Source organism: Hippoglossus stenolepis, chromosome 14, assembly GCF_022539355.2.
Source record: "Hippoglossus stenolepis isolate QCI-W04-F060 chromosome 14, HSTE1.2, whole genome shotgun sequence".
NCBI classification, from domain to species: Eukaryota; Metazoa; Chordata; class Actinopteri; order Pleuronectiformes; family Pleuronectidae; genus Hippoglossus; species Hippoglossus stenolepis.
Window position 1 is genome coordinate 1112423 of NC_061496.1, and position 19767 is coordinate 1132189.

Here is a 19767-nt window from a genome sequence, read left to right on the forward strand (position 1 = left end):
AAAGATGTCGGCTGGTCGGGTTGACAAACCACAGAACTGAGCTCATGTCGGAGGTTGGAACTCACCAGATTTATTCCATAAGACGACTCCAGTAACCAGCTGTATAAATAAAATGGCTCCTCCAGCAGCGAAGCAGGAAGTTAAACTGCAGGACGTCAAGCAGGCGACTGAAATCACAAGAAGAAGCAGAAATGAATTCCTTGACTCATTTCGTTATGAATATAGAAGCAGCTTTACCTGGTGTGAGGATGTTCTTGTCCTTGTACATGTGGAGCTGCAGCAGCTGAACTCTGCAGGTGACACTGAGGTGACAAAGAGAAACATCACAGCTCTGATCTTTGGAAATGTCCTTTTTCTGAGCCACCGTGATAGAAATCACCACACGTCCCTGCACGAGACAGAACTGTCGTCCTTATAGTTACTGAACATTTTGAATTATATGATATCTGAAATAATGGGGATAGCAATGATGGAAATTTAATACAGTAAAAAAGAAAATGTAGTATTCCCTCAAATATGTCGTCAGTGTAAAATATCTTTGGAGATTATGATCATTTCATGTTGTGGAAGATGTCTTTGACTTTTTGATGACAGGAAACAATGTTGCCTGACGGGAAACATGCAATCAGTTGTTAAAACTACAGCACGCAACATGTTTCCTTTAATTCTACTTCTAATTCCAAAGACGTCTTTATTATCACTGATTTACAGGCAAGCAAATAATCTGACATTTGTGTGTTGACTTAATTCATAAACACTAGAACGAACTAGAACGAGCCCCGACAGTCCAGTTCAATCAATCTGCAAACACTAATATATCAGTTCTCTAACTGGGAATCATTCACTGGGAAACTGGTGGAAAAGTCCAACATGTTCATTTAAACAAAGTGAAAAACGACCGGCCCCTTTGTCCGTTTCTGCACCAAACTCATTGGGTTCTTGGTTCCATCCTTCTGCCAAGTTTTGTGGATATTGGTTCAGTAGTTTTTGTGTAATCCTGCTGATAAACCAACGAACACAACAATGGACATGGGTGAGAACATGAGCTCCTGGGTGGAGGTAGCGACGGCTTCATGGAGATCAGAAGATAATATATCAATTGATTGAGTCTTTTCAGGATCCTTCCTCTGACTCTAGATGCTCTGCATGAAGACTGCTGCTTCAAATGCAGACTTTTAAAGAGCATGTATCTATGATGTCTGAAATGCTGGTGATCACCTTCAATCACAGTGTGAATAAGAACAGAACAAGAACCATGTGCAGCAGGAGTTTTAATTCATCACATTCACTTTTACCCAAACTACAAATAGAACTGTAATTAAATGTAAAAAGCCTTTTGATGCCTGGAAAAGTGACCGTGTGATGAAATTCTGACTCCTGCTTAGTCACAGCAGAAACTGGTTTGAAGAAGTTGAGGTGACGCTGAGTCGCAATCAGATGATGAAATTCAGCTCCACTTCCTCCTCAATGCACGAACACCTGATCTTATCTTTCTACAGCAACAAGCTACTTCCAGGAGAGCTTTGTATCAGACATTCAAATATGCAGCTATAAGTAAAAATTCACATCAGTAGATGACGTGGAAATAAAAACAGGATTTCTGGTGGTGTCTGTTTGGTAAAAAGTAAAAAGTCTGTCAGAAAACATATCAACAGCATTTGAACAAGCTTCACACTGAAAGGCTTCAACATGTTTTATAGACAGATGGAAAAATATGTCAAAGTTAAACCTGTTGTTTGGATTTTATTATATTCAAGTAAAGGTTTTTCTATGAAATACAATTTAATTTAGGAAGAACAAAATTGTCTTAATGAATGGCCTAAATGTTTATGGCAGTGGCGGCTCCTGCAGAATTTCTCGGGGCGGGGGGGGGGCAATTGTTGCGATGATGGCTGAGGTTCCATGTTTAATGGGTAAATAAACTAGAGTCAGCTGGACATTGTCTCATTGCATTTCGTTCAGTTGTGTTTCAGTTCAGTGGGACGACACAGTCAGAGCTCCACTCTACACATTGATATATGAATGAATCATAAAAGTACAATAAAAAGGTCAAATCATAAACTGTACACAAACACTTTATCACCAGTACAAAACATATTCAAGTAAATAAACCCCAGAAATCTCATTGTAACAAATCATGAATATAAAAAGTCGTGAAGAAATAAAGAAATGTGCTTCTATGGAAATGTGTAAAACGTGTTGCAGATGCCAGCTTCACATTTCATGTGAAACACTGTGCACATGAAAAATCCCTTCATGCACCAGTGTGTTAGTGGTTCTGTGTGTGTTTATGGCATCATGGATTTAAGACCTTTGGCAATAAATGGCAAAAAGGTGAAAGTGCAGAATAAAAGTGGATGATTTCACACACAGAGGAAAAGTAAGAGATCAGGGGAATAAAACAAACAACCTGCTGGACGTCAGAGGAAGTCGAGATGATGACGTCACATGAAATAGAGTGAAGCAGCAGCTCAAGGTCAACTTTATTATCCCCAAGAGTCCGTTTGTGTTACAGCCAGCAGAGAATAAAGGAAAGTCATAATTCTATACACACAACGCACATGTACATAAGGGCCTGTAGATCACATGATGCTTTAATGAGGCCGACGGTCGCAGGGACCAATGAGTTCTTACGTCTCAAAGTCTTTCATCTTGGTTAGATTCTATAGATCTGTGAGCAGAATCCACATGAAACCTTCTCCCCTTGTGATAGACGTTTATCGCTGGTGGACCTTTGCACAAACAGCATCAGTGTCGGCTTCAGATGTGAGTTTGTTGTCGATTATTGTTCCCAGATATTTGATGGACAACTTCAACAGCTCGGCCATGAATAAAAACAGAGGGAATCGGTGGAGGCTACTTCCTGAAGTGGATTATCGTGTCTTTAGTCCTGGACACATTACACAAGTCGTTAAAATCCTCCATCACCGACAGAAAATCGACCTCGAAGGTGAAACGATGATGATCTGTGTGTTTTCTCCATAATCCAGATGGGAAATAGTCCCGCCCCCTAGTGTTTGACTGACAGAAGTGGTAAACTTATCTTAGCTTAGCTTAGCTTAGCTTAGCAAAAGCTAGAAACAGGCAAACACCCAAACACCAGCACCTCTGAAGATCAGTGAGGTTATAAATTATGAAATATCATGTTTGCTCAAAACAGCAAACAATGTTCTGACCTTGTTTCAGTTGACTTTTAAAAACGGTTCACAAACCTTCACTTCACGTACAAAGATAAGTTTGGTTTAATAAACTCGGGACTGAATCTTTTACAGCTTCACGTAAGCTTCATGGTGATTAGACCGGGTCGATGGAGGCAACGCTGCAGGACGTCTGCACTCGAGCCTGGAGAAGTCTACATGTGGATTTGTCTCTGAACGGGACAACAGACAGGAAAGTTCCGGGCTGCTGTTGTTACCACGAGGTCTATGGATCAAGTGGGCGGGGCCTGGATGGCGTTTTGCCTTTGGGCGCCAGGTTTGGGACACCTGCTCTGGGCTCAGTTGGCAGATGGACGGTGACTGCTGTTGGCTGCTGCTGTTGAATCGTGGCGACTGGCAGAGCAGCTGGGTTCTGGGTGGTTTTGTGAGGATCTGGATGGACTGCAGAAAGATGTCGGCTGGTCGGGTTGACAAACCACAGAACTGAGCTCATGTCGGAGGTTGGACCTGAGGTCGGGCCCCTGGCTCACCTGATCAAATGTGCGGCTGGTGACTCGGTCTTTCTGCAACATGAGAAACTGAAGCTCCGACGAATCATTGTCTGTAGTTTCATCTGTCACCACACGGGGCAGTGATGCTGCATGAAAACAGAACCAGAAGCTGTTGGTCACTGATCATCTTTATATACAGTCACTGATCGTCTTTATATACAGTCACTGATCGTCTTTATATACAGTCACTGATCATCTTTATATACAGTCACTGATCATCTTTATATACAGTCACTGATCGTCTTTATATACAGTCACTGATCTTCTTTATATACAGTCACTGATCATCTTTATATACAGTCACTGATCCTCTTTATATACAGTCACTGATCTTCTTTATATACAGACGCTGATTGTCTTTATATACAGTCACTGATGGTCTGTATATACAGTCACTGATCATCTGTATATACAGTCACTGATCATCTTTATATACAGTCACTGATCGTCTTTATATAGTCTCTGATCATCTTTATATAGTCTCTGATCATCTTTATATAGTCACTGATCATCTTTATATACAGTCACTGATCATCTTTATATACAGTCACTGATGGTCTTTATATACAGTCACTGATCATCTTTATATACAGTCACTGATCGTCTTTATATACAGTCACTGATCATCTTTATATACAGTGATCATCTTTATATACAGTCACTGATGGTCTTTATATACAGTCTCTGATCATCTTTATATACAGTCACTGATCGTCTTTATATACAGTCTCTGATCATCTTTATATACAGTCACTGATCATCTTTATATACAGTCACTGATCATCTTTATATACAGTCACTGATCATCTTTATATACAGTCTCTGATCATCTTTATATACAGTCACTGATCATCTTTATATACAGTCACTGATCTTCTTTATATACAGTCTCTGATCATCTGTATATACAGTCACTGATGGTCTTTATATACAGTCACTGATGGTCTTTATATACAGTCACTGATCATGTTTATATACAGTCACTGATCTTCTTTATATACAGTCTCTGATCATCTTTCTATACAGTCACTGATCATCTTTATATACAGTGATCCTCTTTATATACAGTCACTGATGGTCTTTATATACAGTCACTGATCATCTGTATATACAGTCACTGATCATCTTTATATACAGTCACTGATCTTCTTTATATACAGTCACTGATCATCTGTATATACAGTCACTGATGGTCTTTATATACAGTCACTCATGGTCTTTATATACAGTCACTGATCTTCTTTATATACAGTCACTGATCATCTTTATATACAGTCACTGATCTTCTTTATATACAGTCACTGATCATCTTTATATACAGTCACTGATCTTCTTTATATACAGACGCTGATTGTCTTTATATCCAGTCACTGATGGTCTGTATATACAGTCACTGATCATCTGTATATACAGTCACTGATCATCTTTATATACAGTCACTGATCGTCTTTATATACAGTCTCTGATCATCTTTATATACAGTCACTGATGGTCTGTATATACAGTCACTGATCATCTGTATATACAGTCACTGATCATCTTTATATACAGTCACTGATCATCTTTATATACAGTCTCTGATCATCTTTATATACAGTCACTGATCATCTTTATATACAGTCATCATCTTTATATACAGTCACTGATGGTCTTTATATACAGTCACTGATCATCTTTATATACAGTCACTGATGGTCTGTATATACAGTCACTGATCATCTGTATATACAGTCACTGATCATCTTTATATACAGTCACTGATCGTCTTTATATACAGTCACTGATCATCTTTATATACAGTGATCATCTTTATATACAGTCACTGATGGTCTGTATATACAGTCACTGATGGTCTTTATATACAGTCACTGATCATCTTTATATACAGTCACTGATGGTCTGTATATACAGTCACTGATCATCTGTATATACAGTCACTGATCGTCTTTATATACAGTCACTGATCATCTTTATATACAGTCTCTGATCATCTTTATATACAGTCACTGATCGTCTTTATATACAGTCTCTGATCATCTTTATATACAGTCACTGATCCTCTTTATATACAGTCACTGATCATCTTTATATACCGTCTCTGATCATCTTTATATACAGTCACTGATCATCTTTATATACAGTCACTGATCATCTTTATATACAGTCACTGATCATCTTTATATACAGTGATCCTCTTTATATACAGTCACTGATGGTCTTTATATACAGTCACTGATCATCAGTATATACAGTCACTGATCTTCTTTATATACAGTCTCTGATCATCTGTATATACAGTCACTGATGGTCTTTATATACAGTCACTCATGGTCTTTATATACAGTCACTGATCATCTGTATATACAGTCACTCATGGTCTTTATATACAGTCACTGATCATCTTTATATACAGTCACTGATCTTCTTTATATACAGTCTCTGATCATCTGTATATACAGTCACTGATGGTCTTTATATACAGTCACTCATGGTCTTTATATACAGTCACTGATCTTCTTTATATACAGTCACTGATCATCTTTATATACAGTCACTGATCATCTTTATATACAGTCACTGATCATCTTTATATACAGTCACTGATCTTCTTTATATACAGTCACTGATCTTCTTTATATACAGTCACTGATCATCTTTATATACAGTCACTGATGGTCTGTATATACAGTCACTGATGGTCTTTATATACAGTCACTGATCATCTGTATATACAGTCACTGATGGTCTTTATATACAGTCACTGATCATCTTTATATACAGTCACTGATGGTCTTTATATACAGTCACTCATGGTCTTTATATACAGTCACTGATCTTCTTTATATACAGTCTCTGATCATCTTTATATACAGTCACTGATCATCTTTATATACAGTCACTGATGATCTTTATATACAGTCACTGATGATCTTTATATACAGTCACTGATCTTCTTTATATACAGTCACTGATCATCTTTATATACAGTCACTGATCTTCTGTATATACAGTCACTGATGGTCTTTATATACAGTCACTGATGGTCTTTATATACAGTCACTGATGGTCTTTATATACAGTCTCTGATCATCTTTATATACAGTCACTGATCATCTTTATATACAGTCACTGATCATTTGTTTATACAGTCACTGATCATCTGTTTATACAGTCACTGATCATCTCTATATACAGTCACTGAGGGTCTTTATATACAGTCACTGAGGGTCTTTATATACAGTCTATATAATCAGTAGTAACTCAGATTTATTCCATAAGACGACTCCAGTAACCAGCGTTTAAGAGACGTGTGTGGAGCAATAACCAGAAGAGTTCAACACTGTAACTGTGTTTATTTCACCACAATGTTTCTAACAATCAGGTTTCAAGATTTCAATTTACATTTGTTTGTAATTAAAATCCAATGAAACAAAAGACAACACACAGACGTTGCATGATCTAAGAACTGAGCAGGAGAAACACGGAGCTTCCAAAAGGAAGGAAAAACCACTTCAACATCATCCAGTGATAATAAACATGCATCACATGCACTCACATGCAAACAGCCACTGAAGCACAGTGAGCTGCTCACACATCAACAGAGAGGAACACAACAGAGCGCCATCCAGTGGCTGAAAATACAATGTGCAGGGAAGATAAAACCATCAGTGTGAAAACTAACAGCTGGATGCAAAAGGAACTTTCTCACTAGATATATATCTATATCTATATAGATATAGATATATATATGAAAAGTCCTGGTTTGAACTCATTGCAACAGTCTACACAGTTCAGTAAAGATCTCTCTAAAGCAACACTATGTAACTGTTACTGAAGAACAGCGCCCCCTGCAGCCACATGTGAGGATTAACTCTTTTTGACATGTTCACACTCAAACATCAGACTCACTTTCATCAAGCTGCTGCTTTAAGGTAAAGAAAATTGCATAATGTTGCTTTAACAACAGATGAGAAACAAATCTCCCTGGTCTCAAGCCCCTTTTCCACTGGTTAAACTGGTTTTTAAAACCCACCAACATAATAACAACAGCAGCAAAACAATGTCCTCATGTCGGTAAAAGCTAATTTGCAGCAGACAATAAGAACTCGACTGATTTATTGGTTGATAAGAATTGGCAGATATCAGCTGTTCAGTGACGTGTTGCATCAGAGTTTATTTGCTGATCCACACAGAAGAAAAACTTTTATTTTAAAGAAGAAGCAGAACATATTCATTCATGTTCTATATATTTGGCTGCATTTGTGTTTTATTTTCATTTATAGCTGTTTATGATAAAGTTTCTGGTTAAACGCCCCAATTACATTTCTTTTTCATCAGGGTTTGATGAGATTATTGCAAAAGATAATTCATAGATGAAATCAAAAGCTGCAGCGCCACCATGTGGCTGATGATGTTCACTTGCAGGTGGGAGAAAAGTGTTCCCACTGAGACAAAGGTTTAAATGTACAACAGAAGAGTTTCCTGCCACAATAAAACCTTCTTGTCTTCACTTGAAAGCCGGAGTCATCGGTCAGAACAGAGACGTCATGTGGAGGAAAAATCCAGCAGCTGCAGAGCTTCACTGTGCAAAGACCAGCTGACAACTGCAGACATGAGGAACTGGCTGATGAGACACTGGGACCGAAAGAAAACTCCCACACAGGAAGTCAAACTGAGGACACTTAAGGTGAGGGATTTCAAAATAAAACAGGACATATGGACAGAGTCCAGGTGGGATTTCACAGTTTAATAAAGATAAAAGAAAGAACACATTCAATTATGTATTTGAATTATAATCTGTTACAGTTCATCACATTTCAAAACAAAAAGCTAAACTGTCTGCAGACGAGTGTTTTCATCAAACAGAGAATTACGAGCCATGGAAATAATCACACATAACCACAGACTGTATATGGAACATAACACACAGCCAGACGAGGTCCTTCCTCACATCGTCCTCCATTGAGTCATTGGTGAATAATAACAAAGACATATATATACGTACGATTTTAGGGGCCAATGCCGATACCGATATCAAGGAGTAAAAAACTATCACTTATATATAAAATTGGCAATAAAGCTTAAGTAAAACAATATTTTTTAAAGAAATAAAGATAAATTGAAAGAAAACACAAATACGACAGAATATATAGAACTTGAATTAAGACAAAAAAAAATGTTCAATGTAAAATAAACCTTTTCATATCGGTGCATATCTTAAAAGGCCCATATCAGCCAATTGAAATATTGAACGTAAACACAAAAGCAAATATCACAGCATTTCTTTTTTCATTGATCCTGAAATTAAATCCAGATCATGTCGTTCTTTCCAATGAGCTGTTACAAAACTGGTGAGTCTAATATGTGAAGGTGTTTGAGGATGAATGTTGGTTTTCATGTTCTTGTTTTCTGGAGGATGCACCATTCATAGTGCTCCTGAAACAAAGTGACAATAACTGCAAATTTCTAAAATACACACTTGATACTTCAACCCTACAACATGATCAAGGCCGTTCATAGTTTTACACAAAGGATTTGAAATTTGAGACACCAACTGAACTGCATACTTATCGTACAAGAACTATTTAATAATGATATGATGGAGTTTCAGTTGAGGTTTATTTCAAATGCACATGAGCCAGAAGCTGAACAGCCAGTTGTTAATATTTATACCTGAAGCTGAATGTGGATTTTCATTAACGTAGTCAGACGTCTCCTCTGGATCACCTCGGGTTCCTGTGAAGACAGAAAACCACTTGAGAAGGTTGAGAACCACTGTTTTATTCATTTAGTTGATCTCGTTGCCACTCTAATATCTCTATCACAACCAGCATCACCAGCTTCAGGTGCTCCACACGTGTTCCAATGCAGATGAACGTCCTTGTTGTTCAAACATTAAATGGGCGCAGCAAAACCGATCCCTGGTTCAGTTTGATCTGGGTCTGACTACATTCTGGTGCACTGGTCTGGAGCCGGGTCTGAGGAACCTTTCCACCTGTAACTCTGCTTCAGACTCAACTGAAAAGTCCAAATGTCTGTCTTTGGACCATGTGACTAAAACGAGATGTTGGAAAACCACGCGTGTGTGTTGATGTCATGACATCGTGTTGGACATTTCTGTACTCATCTGCCCGTCCACCTGAAATCAGAAGGTTTTTCATTCAGGACTTCTCTGCAGGAGGCACATTTTATACTGTACCTTCCTCCGTGTCTCGTCTGATTGATTCATAGATGCAGTTGTCACCTACGAGTCAATAAAAAATCAAATCAACATGAAATGTAATTGGAAACTTTGTGACTAGGTTCTTCTTAAAGCAACAACTTAGAAATAGCTGTGAAGGCATTCAGTAGGAGAAGGAAGGCTGACCGTGGAGAAGAGACGAGTACACTTGCAGTTGGTTTTCATCGTGGTGGACAGGTGGGTCTGAGCTCTGATTGGTTCTCAGAGACTGGCTGAGCCTGAAACAGTCAAACAATCAGAAGTGAATGAAAAAGAAAAAGTAAAGTATTGCTGTTTTGTTGAAGATGAAACAAGAGAGAGTGGAACCAACCTGTCACAACACAGATCTGTGAAAAAGACGATAATGATCACGTTACATGATTTTATTTTTCAACCTCTGCTCCATGACTATCGTGACAATAGTTTGGAATAAGTTTGATTTAAATGAAATGAACAAGAGCAGCTCTCACTCTTTGAATTCCTGTACCAACACAACAGCAGCAGCGAGAGAATCAGTGTGATGCCACCAACCAGCCCAATGACCAGCGCCACAGGAGACGCAGAGGGAGGTGCTGCAGGATTAACGGGATCAGACGAGGAGCAGTGAGGAGCAAAGGCAGATCCATGACGGGGAAAAATATAGAACCAACACTTCAGCAGATATTTTGACGTGAAAAAAAATAACTGAATAAGTTCTGTACTTGAAGAAATATTTTAATATGTGCGAAAAAGGTTTGTAGTTGTAGAAATACTTTGTATATGTGTAAAAAAAGTTTCCAGCTGTAAAAATATGTGTAAAGTTTTATAAGTGTATTGACCAAGTGGACCTGGTGGTTAGAAGCCGTCTCAGTGAAAATACTGAGTAGAAAAGTTTTGAATCTACTTCTCAACCTGGAGACTCCTTTTCTACCTCATATTGATCACACTCACATTTTACTGACATCCAACTCTCCGGTGAGAAGACTCCTGAACGTTCACACTTGTAGAAACCTTCATCTGACTTTGACACAGCTGAGATTTCCAGTTTCCCTCTGACATCCCTTCGGAGGAGTTCACCATTTTTGTAGAAAGAGAAGTTGGAATAGAGGTTTTCTCCGAACCATGAGCAGCTGAGAGTAACGGACTGTCCCCCAGTCACAGGACGGGCAGGGCTCTCCAGGATAACAGGACCTCGAACTGTAAACAGTTAAAAAACCATCAACAATGTGAACAACCTGATAATTCAGCTCGTATATAAACAGCATGAGTCTAAATATTAGATGTTAAAGTGGAGCCAAAGTCATTCAATGCACTTTTTGTCAAATTCTGCTCCTCACGTCCGTGAGCTGTACGTTGTGTGTGCGCTGGAAAAACATCTGGTTTAAATACACAGCCCTGGCTTCAAGAGCAGGACGTCTGAGCTCAAGCAGGGTAGAGTTGAGTGTGAGAGCAGGGTTTTGAGTGAGAGCATCACAAAATCTGAATGTGACATCAATACGTCCTGCTCTCAAACCAAAAGACCTCCCTCTTGAGTAAAGAGAGGGAAACAGCCTCCGGATGGCGCTGTGGGCTGTGGCGTCCACACAGTTACGTGATGTCTGCTTGTTTAACGGCAGACGGACACACTCTCGCAGCTGATTCTGGTCGTTGAACGTGTGGTTTGTGTAAATAAAGAGGGTGAATTTCATCCACAGATCATGTTTGATGTGATGCACCTTGGTAAATGTGGGGGGTGCAGCTCCTGAAGGAGCAGTGAAGGGAGGCAGTGCTCCCCAATTTCAGTTACTCTACCTTTAAATCACATTATGGGATGTTGGAAACATGCACAGTGTGAATAGATTCAATGAAAAACTACAACCTCTAGTGATGTTGACTGCGTTGCTGAGCTCTGATCCAGATTCACAGCAGTAAACTCCAGGACGAAGATTATCCATGGGCCATGTGATCTTTGGGATTGTCTCCTGACGGCTGCACTCTGACAATCGTACTTGGTCTCTAGTAAACATCAACAATCTCCACTTATCAGAGTTTCCCTCGCAGGTCAGATGGATCCTGTGAAGATAGTTGTGCTGCACTGAGTCCGGACTCACAGTGAGAGACTCTGACGAATAGGAATCTGAAAAACGTGACATGAAGTGTGAGACATCAACTAATGGTTTAAATTTGTCGAGCATTAAAAACGTGAAGCCATCAGCAGAGACTCCATCTCAGTCACAGTCTTGTTTTTGGGAATAAGGTCATAATATTACGAGAATACATTTGTAATGTTTCCAGATTAAAGGTGTCATTTATGCATAATTTTACAGGGGAAACGTCAGAAGGACGACATCGTTTGTTGACATCACAGTGACATCATGATGATGTCAGTCCGAGCATATGATCATAAATAATATCAACTTCAGGTCAGTCCTATAGGATGCACACAAAAAATAATTTCATGTGACATTAGATTTTGGGGAATGATTCTCTGATCAATATAAACTTTAGATTGTCTCTCTAACCCTGTATTTGTCTTGACCTTTGACCTATCACCTCTAAAAGTGAATCACCTGGAGGAACCAGCCAAAGTAATGTTCCCCAAGTAACTGACCGACTGAAGAGACAACATCTGCTTCAAGAGAAAGAAACAAACTCACCTCCAGACCAGACCCACTTTGGATCACTGAACTCAGTGTAAAACACGGGGTCTCCTCTTCCAGCTCGACATGCATAACCTGCTGACTCCGTCTGGCCTCTGATGACGGAGGAGTTTTGTTCAGTCCCTCCGTTGCTTCCTGGGAGCAGCTCATAACTGTACTTGTCACGAATGTGCACAGGACTCATCCTATATGGAAATGACTGTGGACATCTGGGGACTTGATTCAAACTACTCAGGTAAACTCTGTACCAGTAGAACCTCCATCCTGCAGCCGGATGTGGAACCCCACAGGTGAGAGTCACTGAGGCTCCAGGAGTCAGCCATGACGGAGACACAGTGACGACAGGTCGTGGTGCAGTCGCTGAAACGGAACATCGTCAGAACAAAAACACGTCTTCATGTTTGTCTAGAGATGTTCATTTTGGAACCAATGCAATTTCTGGATGCTACACATTCAGCCATCGACATGACTGCCCCCAAAAGTGAAGCCAAACTATAACAATGGCCCCCTGGTGGCTGCCTGCAGTATATGTCAACCATGGTTTCTTTCATTTTAGTTTGTTCACGTGTTCATGTTTCTGATCAGTTTGGTTTTAATTAGTTATTTGATGCTATAAAAACAGTGAAACGTCCTGACTGACAGCTGACTCTGACTTGCGATTGGTCGAGCACATGTATGGGCGGGACCTCGATACCCCCGCTCCACACCTCCATCAGGATTTCACAGACTCTGGCTCTAAATGACCTGAAAAGTGCAAGATGGCTGGTACCCGGGATATTTTGGCTTCTCTTTTGTACATGTGTATTTAACAGATATAAACTTTGTAATATTTAAACTGAAACACCTATATTTTTAAGACTAAATATGACTTGACTCACCATTAGACAGGTCCAACGTGAGGGGAACACTCCATCCTGTTGAATTCTGCCGTGCACCTTTCAGTCGGCCCTGACACCAGTAACTGCCGCTCACATGTGACCCCACACTGATCCTGAATTCCTTTGTGTTGGGAGGTGCATGTGAGCTGGTTGCTGTCCATTCATACTCCCACTCAGAGTCTCCTCCCTGGATCTCACACCTCAGTGTGACGGTTTCTCCTCTGTATCTGTTCGGCCAGTTGGGTTGAAGAGTCACAGCAGCTCTGTTGTGGACTATTCATATTCACCAGTAAAGATAGAATAACAGCTTGTATCAGCATCAACCTTTACGTAATCTCAACAAACAGTCATGAACGCAGAATGGATTTTCTCCGCACTCACCAATTTTATGAATCCTGACTGAGTGACTGTACTCGGTGTAGTAAACTGGATCTCCTCTTCCTCCTCTGCACCAGTACTGTCCTTCACGTGAGGCACTAGCACTTTGTCCATCTGACTTGAAATCCTCATCCGTCAGAGGCTCCGAGGTTTTCTCACCTCTGTACCAATAATAATTCCAGCCAGGTGATGAAGGTCCCACGGAGCAGGTCAGGAGCACACTGCCCCCTACTGGAAAGGCTCTGTGGTCAGCACGCAGGTTAGCTGCTGGTCTTTCTGTTAATGTTAAAAACACTTTGACATTTAGTCCATTTCATGTGAGTTGAATGAAATGAGTAGAACATGTATCTCCTTTAGTCTTCTGCAGTCGTACAAACTTAAACAGCAGTAAAAGCAAAAGTACAGAATGCTTTGGCCCAGATTATACCACCTGTTGCCATATCAGAGCCACAAGTTAGCCACAGCCGTACCGTACATTAACCAAAGGTGCCAAACGTGGCCCAGATTCGTTCTGATCTATTTGGACCACATTCACCACATGGACCACTTTAGGTTATACCACCTGTTTGCCACATCATTAGTTTTTGACGTTATAAAAACAGGGTGACACATCTTGACTGACGGCTGAGGCTGACTCACGATTGGTCGTGTATCGGCAGGACCTCGGTCCCAGATCGTTTGTATCCAGGATATTTTGGTTTGGATTCTGAACAGCAATTGTTTCCTCCCAGATGAGAATAACATCTAAACATCGGTGAACGTCATCTTACTCGCCAATAGGCTGATCGCAACAACGAGATAAATATCGGTAAGATGTTCAGCTTTTGAATCGGTGCATCCCTCGTTACTTTTTTGTTGTATTCTATTTTTTATCAGCGCATATGAACATAAATTGAAGGAGACATTTGCCAGTTTCTCAAAACTCAGTCTTTCTCACCAGAAACTGTCAATGTGACGACATCGCTCCACTCAGTTGTGGAAGTCAAGTTCTTCTTGTCTTTAGCCAAACACCTGTAGCTTCCACTGTCGGACGAGGATGCTTTCACAATCCTGTATCCATTGTGTGTTGGAACCGTATTTGAGTTGGGTTTGGTCCATTCATACTCCCACTCAGTCAGTCCATCTGCAGGGACCTCACACCGGACAGTGATCATCTCACCGCTGAATATCAGAGACCAGTCAGGCTGCAGGGCCACAGACGCCTTGTGGGAAACTGATCACAAATAGAAACACAGAACAGAAGAAAGTAGAATGAACTCAGTACAGCTCATACCTCCACCAAACTTTACAGATACCAGTCCTCTCATCTTTTCATCAGGGAAAATAATCAAAAAGGAATCACACAATCTTAAAGCAAAACACTATGCAACTGTTTAACCTTAAAACAGCAGCTTCCAAGTTAATGTAATGATTCTCTGCCTTAATATGGAGAAAGTTTCCTCCTTCTCTCCCTGAACGTCTGTTCTCTGTGACTCTGCTGAGTGGGTTCCATCTCCTGTGAGAAGAACTGACTGAGAGTCAGCTTCAACTGTAACAACCAGCTGCAGTTGAAGAGTGAAGCTGAACTGAGATCAGTTAAAAAGAGTTATTAAAAAATAGCACGTGTGGCTGCAGAGGGCGCTGTTGCTCAGTAAAAGTTACATCGTGTTAAAGAAAGTCTGGATGTTTGGATTCCATCTAAATTTCATTGGTTCTGTCCCAAGTTTCGTGGAAATCCATCCAGTAGTTTTTGCGTAATCCTGCTGACAAACAAATAAAGAAAGAAACGTACAGGGACAAAATATAACCTCCACAGCGGAGGTAACTAGTCTTTGGATTTCTAAACTGACTCTTACCTCTGTTCTCTATTGTGACTAGGTTGCTGTCCTCTGTGAAGACAGTTGTGTCTCCTCTCCTTCCTCTGCAGTTGTAGATGCCTTCCTCTGAGATGCTGATTTCATCATCTGTTTCATTATATCTTAGGATCTGAGCTGCAGAGGAGGCTGAGGTTCTTCTGAACCAGTCGTATCTCCACTCAGCGGCGTTATCCACAGAGCAGATCAGTGCTGCGCTTCCCTTTCCTGTGATGGTTGTGTTATGGGCAGTCAGCCTGGGCCTGGGTTTATTGGCTTTCAAAGTGCGTGAGAGAAAATGAAAGACAAATTAAATGGGGAGAAAAGATTAAAGCGTATGAAGCAGAATTTCACTCAGTAGAGGACAAAGTTCTGATCGTAAAATATATAAGACAGAAAAGGTCTAATGATGAATCTCAACATGTAAAAGGTTCATTGATCCCCACACAGCTGAATGCTTTGGGCCCAGATGTGGCCCACACTGTCACACTGTCATCCAGCCCACACACCTCATGGAACGATGGCACTTGGGCAGTCCACTGCTGTTTGCCAGAGCCGGGCCACAGATAAGCCGTCGCAATACCGTGTGTCACCAAAAGGGCCAAAGGTGGCCCCGATCTGTTATGTGCTGTTTGAGCCATGTTCACCATTCATGGACCACTTGAGGTCCACATCCAGATCACACTTTGCCTACAGCACCTGATGTGTGCCAATAAGACCCAGGTTTGTTTTCAGGTATTTGGGCCACATTAGCTGGTTTACATGTGGACCAGTTTAGGTCCACACCCAGATGCTATCTGGGGATTGGGCGGAAATTGGTTTAGTAGTTTTTACGAAATCCTGCCAAGAAAAACAAACAGAAAGAGGTGAAGACGTAACGTCCTCGGTGGAGGTGTTGAAAGATGATTGGACTCACGTGTTACTCTCAGCTGGAAGGCGTCACTCCACTCTGTTGAGGAATACAAGTCCGCTCTGGCCTTACACCAGTACTCTCCACTGTGGAAAACAGAGGCAGTGCCCAGCCTGTATTCACTGTGTGTGGGAGCTGTGTTTGGACCAGTGACTGGTTGGTGGGAGCTTGTTGTCCTCCATTCATATTCCCACTGGGTGTCTCCTCCTCCCTGGATCTCACACCTGACAGAGATCGTCTCACCGCTGAATATCTGAGTCCAGTTGTGTTGCAGCACGACAAAGCTTCTGTTGGACACTGAACATTCAAACACAAATATAAAACCAACAGAGAGAACTGGTTAATATTGCTGCTGATTGGTTCTGTTTCATCGTAGCCAGTCATGAAAGCATGCTACTCGCAGGTTTGTTTTTATAATGTCTATGTCAAACAAAAAGCTCAACTTAAGTGAGTGAATGATGTGATTGACTTTCTGTCCGTGTGAACGGTCGACGTAAGGAACTGAGATCAGGTATTTCAGCTTTGACTGTGGAGACTGAACGACGCATTTATTTAGAAGAAGAAACGTGGATTTGTCCGGCTGTCGACACGATGTGGAAAATAAGCTTCATGTTTCTACTGTCCCATTTATTGTGAAGTGCTTTACTTGGTCAGCTCAGCATCTACCCCCCCGCACAAACAGAACATAGTTAGAGGAAATACCAACCAGACGTTTGTTCTATAAGTTTACAGTTCATTCATATACTCACTAATCTTAGTAACTACATACACAAAGAAAAATGGGATGAAATATACATATTAATAAAGATAGAGAGCAATAAAGAAAAGAGTTGACTCACATTCAGTGTGTCCACAGGAGAGGAGTGTATTCAGCACTGAAAGAAACATTGGTATCTCATCAGACCTTATTAAACCTGGTAAATAATCAAACACAGTACAGACTCTAGTAATAAGTCTATTAGTAAGTACTGTTATATTGTAAAAGCGAGTATGAGCAGTAGTATTAAAACTACCCATCAAAGAAATTGTACAAAAGTATGAAATGGCTTGAGAATCAATAACTCGATGAATAAAAGAAGTTAAAATATCAGTAATCTACTGTGTTTGATCCATTTATCTGAATTCATGTGGATCAGATGATTGTTTCTCTGATAATCATCGGGACAATATTCACAGCAGTAACTTTAAAGTCTATAATTCCCATTAGATCATCACAATGTTTGACTTGTTTCTAAATCAACTTTTCTTATATCAAATTATCTTTTGGCAAATAAATCAATGAATAAGGTATAAAATTTATCTTTTTTCATGTGTCGGGCATCAAATAACAAATTTAAAGAAAATATAGTTTCCACTTTCTAACGGTTCTCCAACAATCACAATTTAGTCTCAAATAAAAGTTATTTAAGTGCGTGTAACAGAATACATGCGGCTGGTTACCTCTGCACATAGATAAAGACATTTCAGTTTCAGCGGCTGTTGCTGTGGTTGGACAAACATCTAATAAACACTTTGCATTCATAGAATAAAAGTTAGTGATACTCACAGAATAACGACAGCACACCGAGCACAGAGTGCCCCATGGTCCCATCCAGCAGCGCCACTCAAACACACTTCAAGACAGGTAGAGAATCAGAGGAACACATCTCTTATCAATATGAGAGAGGGAGGTGTTCGTGCACTTCTGTTTTCTGACTCAGTTTCCTTCTTCACAGGAACCTCACACCGCAACTCTGAGGTTACTTGTACTTTAATACGTTTCTGTTGCTGTCGAGCCACCGTGATAGAAATCAAACAGCTTCAGTGTCGGCTTCAAATGTGAGTTTGTTGTCGATTATTGTTCCCAGATATTTGATGGACAACTTCAACAGCTCGGCCATGAATAAAAACAGAGGGAATCGGTGGAGGCTACTTCCTGAAGTGGATTATCGTGTCTTTAGTCCTGGACACATTACACCAGTCGTTAAAATCCTCCATCACCGACAGAAAATCGACCTCGAAGGTGAAACGATGATGATCTGTGTGTTTTCTCCATAATCCAGATGGGAAATAGTCCCGCCCCCTAGTGTTTGACTGACAGAAGTGATAAACTTAGCTTAGCTTAGCTTAGCTCAGTTTAGCAAAAGCTAGAAACAGGCAAACACCCAAACACCAGCACCTCTGAAGATCAGTGAGGTTATAAATTATGAAATATCATGTTTGCTCAAAACAGCAAACAATGTTCTTACCTTGTTTCAGTTGACTTTTAAAAACGGTTCACAAACCTTCACTTCACGTACAAAGATAAGTTTGGTTTAATAAACTCGGGACTGAATCTTTTACAGCTTCACGTAAGCTTCATGGTGATTAGACCGGGTCGATGGAGGCAACGCTGCAGGACGTCTGCACTCGAGCCTGGAGAAGTCTACATGTGGATTTGTCTCTGAACGGGACAACAGACAGGAAAGTTCCGGGCTGCTGTTGTTACCACGAGGTCTATGGATCAAGCGGGCGGGGCCTGGATGGCGTTTTGCCTTGGGCGCCAGGTTTGGACACCTGCTCTGGCTCAGTTGCAGATGACGGTGACTGCTGTTGGCTGCTGCTGTTGAATCGTGGCGACTGGCAGAGCAGCTGGGTTCTGGTGGTTTTGTGAGGATCTGATGGACTGCAGAAAGATGTCGGCTGGTCGGTTGACAAACACAGAACTGAGCTCATGTCGGAGGTTGACCTGAGGTCGGGCCCTGGCTCACCTGATCAAATGTGCGGCTGGTGACTCGGTCTTTCTTCAACATGAGAAACTGAAGCTCTGACGAATCATTGTCTGTAGTTTCATCTGTCACCACACGGGGCAGTGATGCTGCATGAAAACAGAACCAGAAGCTGTTGGTCACTGATCATCTTTATATACAGTCACTGATCATCTTTATATACAGTCACTGATGGTCTTTATATACAGTCACTGATCATCTTTATATACAGTCACTGATCATCTTTATATACAGTCACTGATGGTCTTTATATACAGTCACTGATCATCTTTATATACAGTCACTGATCGTCTTTATGTACAGTCACTGATCATCTTTATATACAGTCACTGATCATCTTTATATACAGTCACTGATGGTCTTTATATACAGTCACTGATCATCTTTATATACAGTCACTGATCATCTTTATATACAGTCACTGATGGTCTTTATATACAGTCACTGATCATCTTTATATACAGTCACTGATCAT

At 40.5% G+C, this 19767-nt stretch overlaps 1 protein-coding gene across 5 annotated transcripts in view; it reads right to left on the reverse strand.

Annotated features, from left to right (window-relative positions):
* Positions 1-18226, reverse strand: part of LOC118121236 — a 34660-nt gene extending 16434 nt beyond the window's left edge. For 2 of the 5 annotated variants that reach the window (XM_047342892.1, XM_047342890.1), the window contains exons 1-15: positions 18092-18224; positions 17385-17420; positions 16552-16842; positions 15639-15911; positions 14741-15016; positions 13807-14079; positions 13426-13698; positions 12545-12907; positions 11767-12024; positions 10860-11105; positions 10400-10501; positions 10261-10276; positions 10077-10168; positions 9909-9953; positions 9383-9445 (exon numbers count right to left, since the gene is read on the reverse strand). In XM_047342892.1, coding sequence (XP_047198848.1) covers positions 9383-9445; positions 9909-9953; positions 10077-10168; positions 10261-10276; positions 10400-10501; positions 10860-11105; positions 11767-12024; positions 12545-12907; positions 13426-13698; positions 13807-14079; positions 14741-15016; positions 15639-15911; positions 16552-16842; positions 17385-17420; positions 18092-18128 — 2644 coding nt within the window. In that variant the 5' untranslated portion in view covers positions 18129-18224. Of the gene's footprint in view, positions 1-8441; positions 9146-9382; positions 9446-9908; positions 9954-10076; positions 10169-10260; positions 10277-10399; positions 10502-10859; positions 11106-11766; positions 12025-12544; positions 12908-13425; positions 13699-13806; positions 14080-14740; positions 15017-15638; positions 15912-16551; positions 16843-17384; positions 17421-18091 lie in introns of those variants that run through there. The other 3 variants (XM_047342894.1, XM_047342893.1, XM_047342891.1) reach the window with 3 other exon arrangements.
* Positions 18227-19767: the final 1541 nt, after the last annotated feature.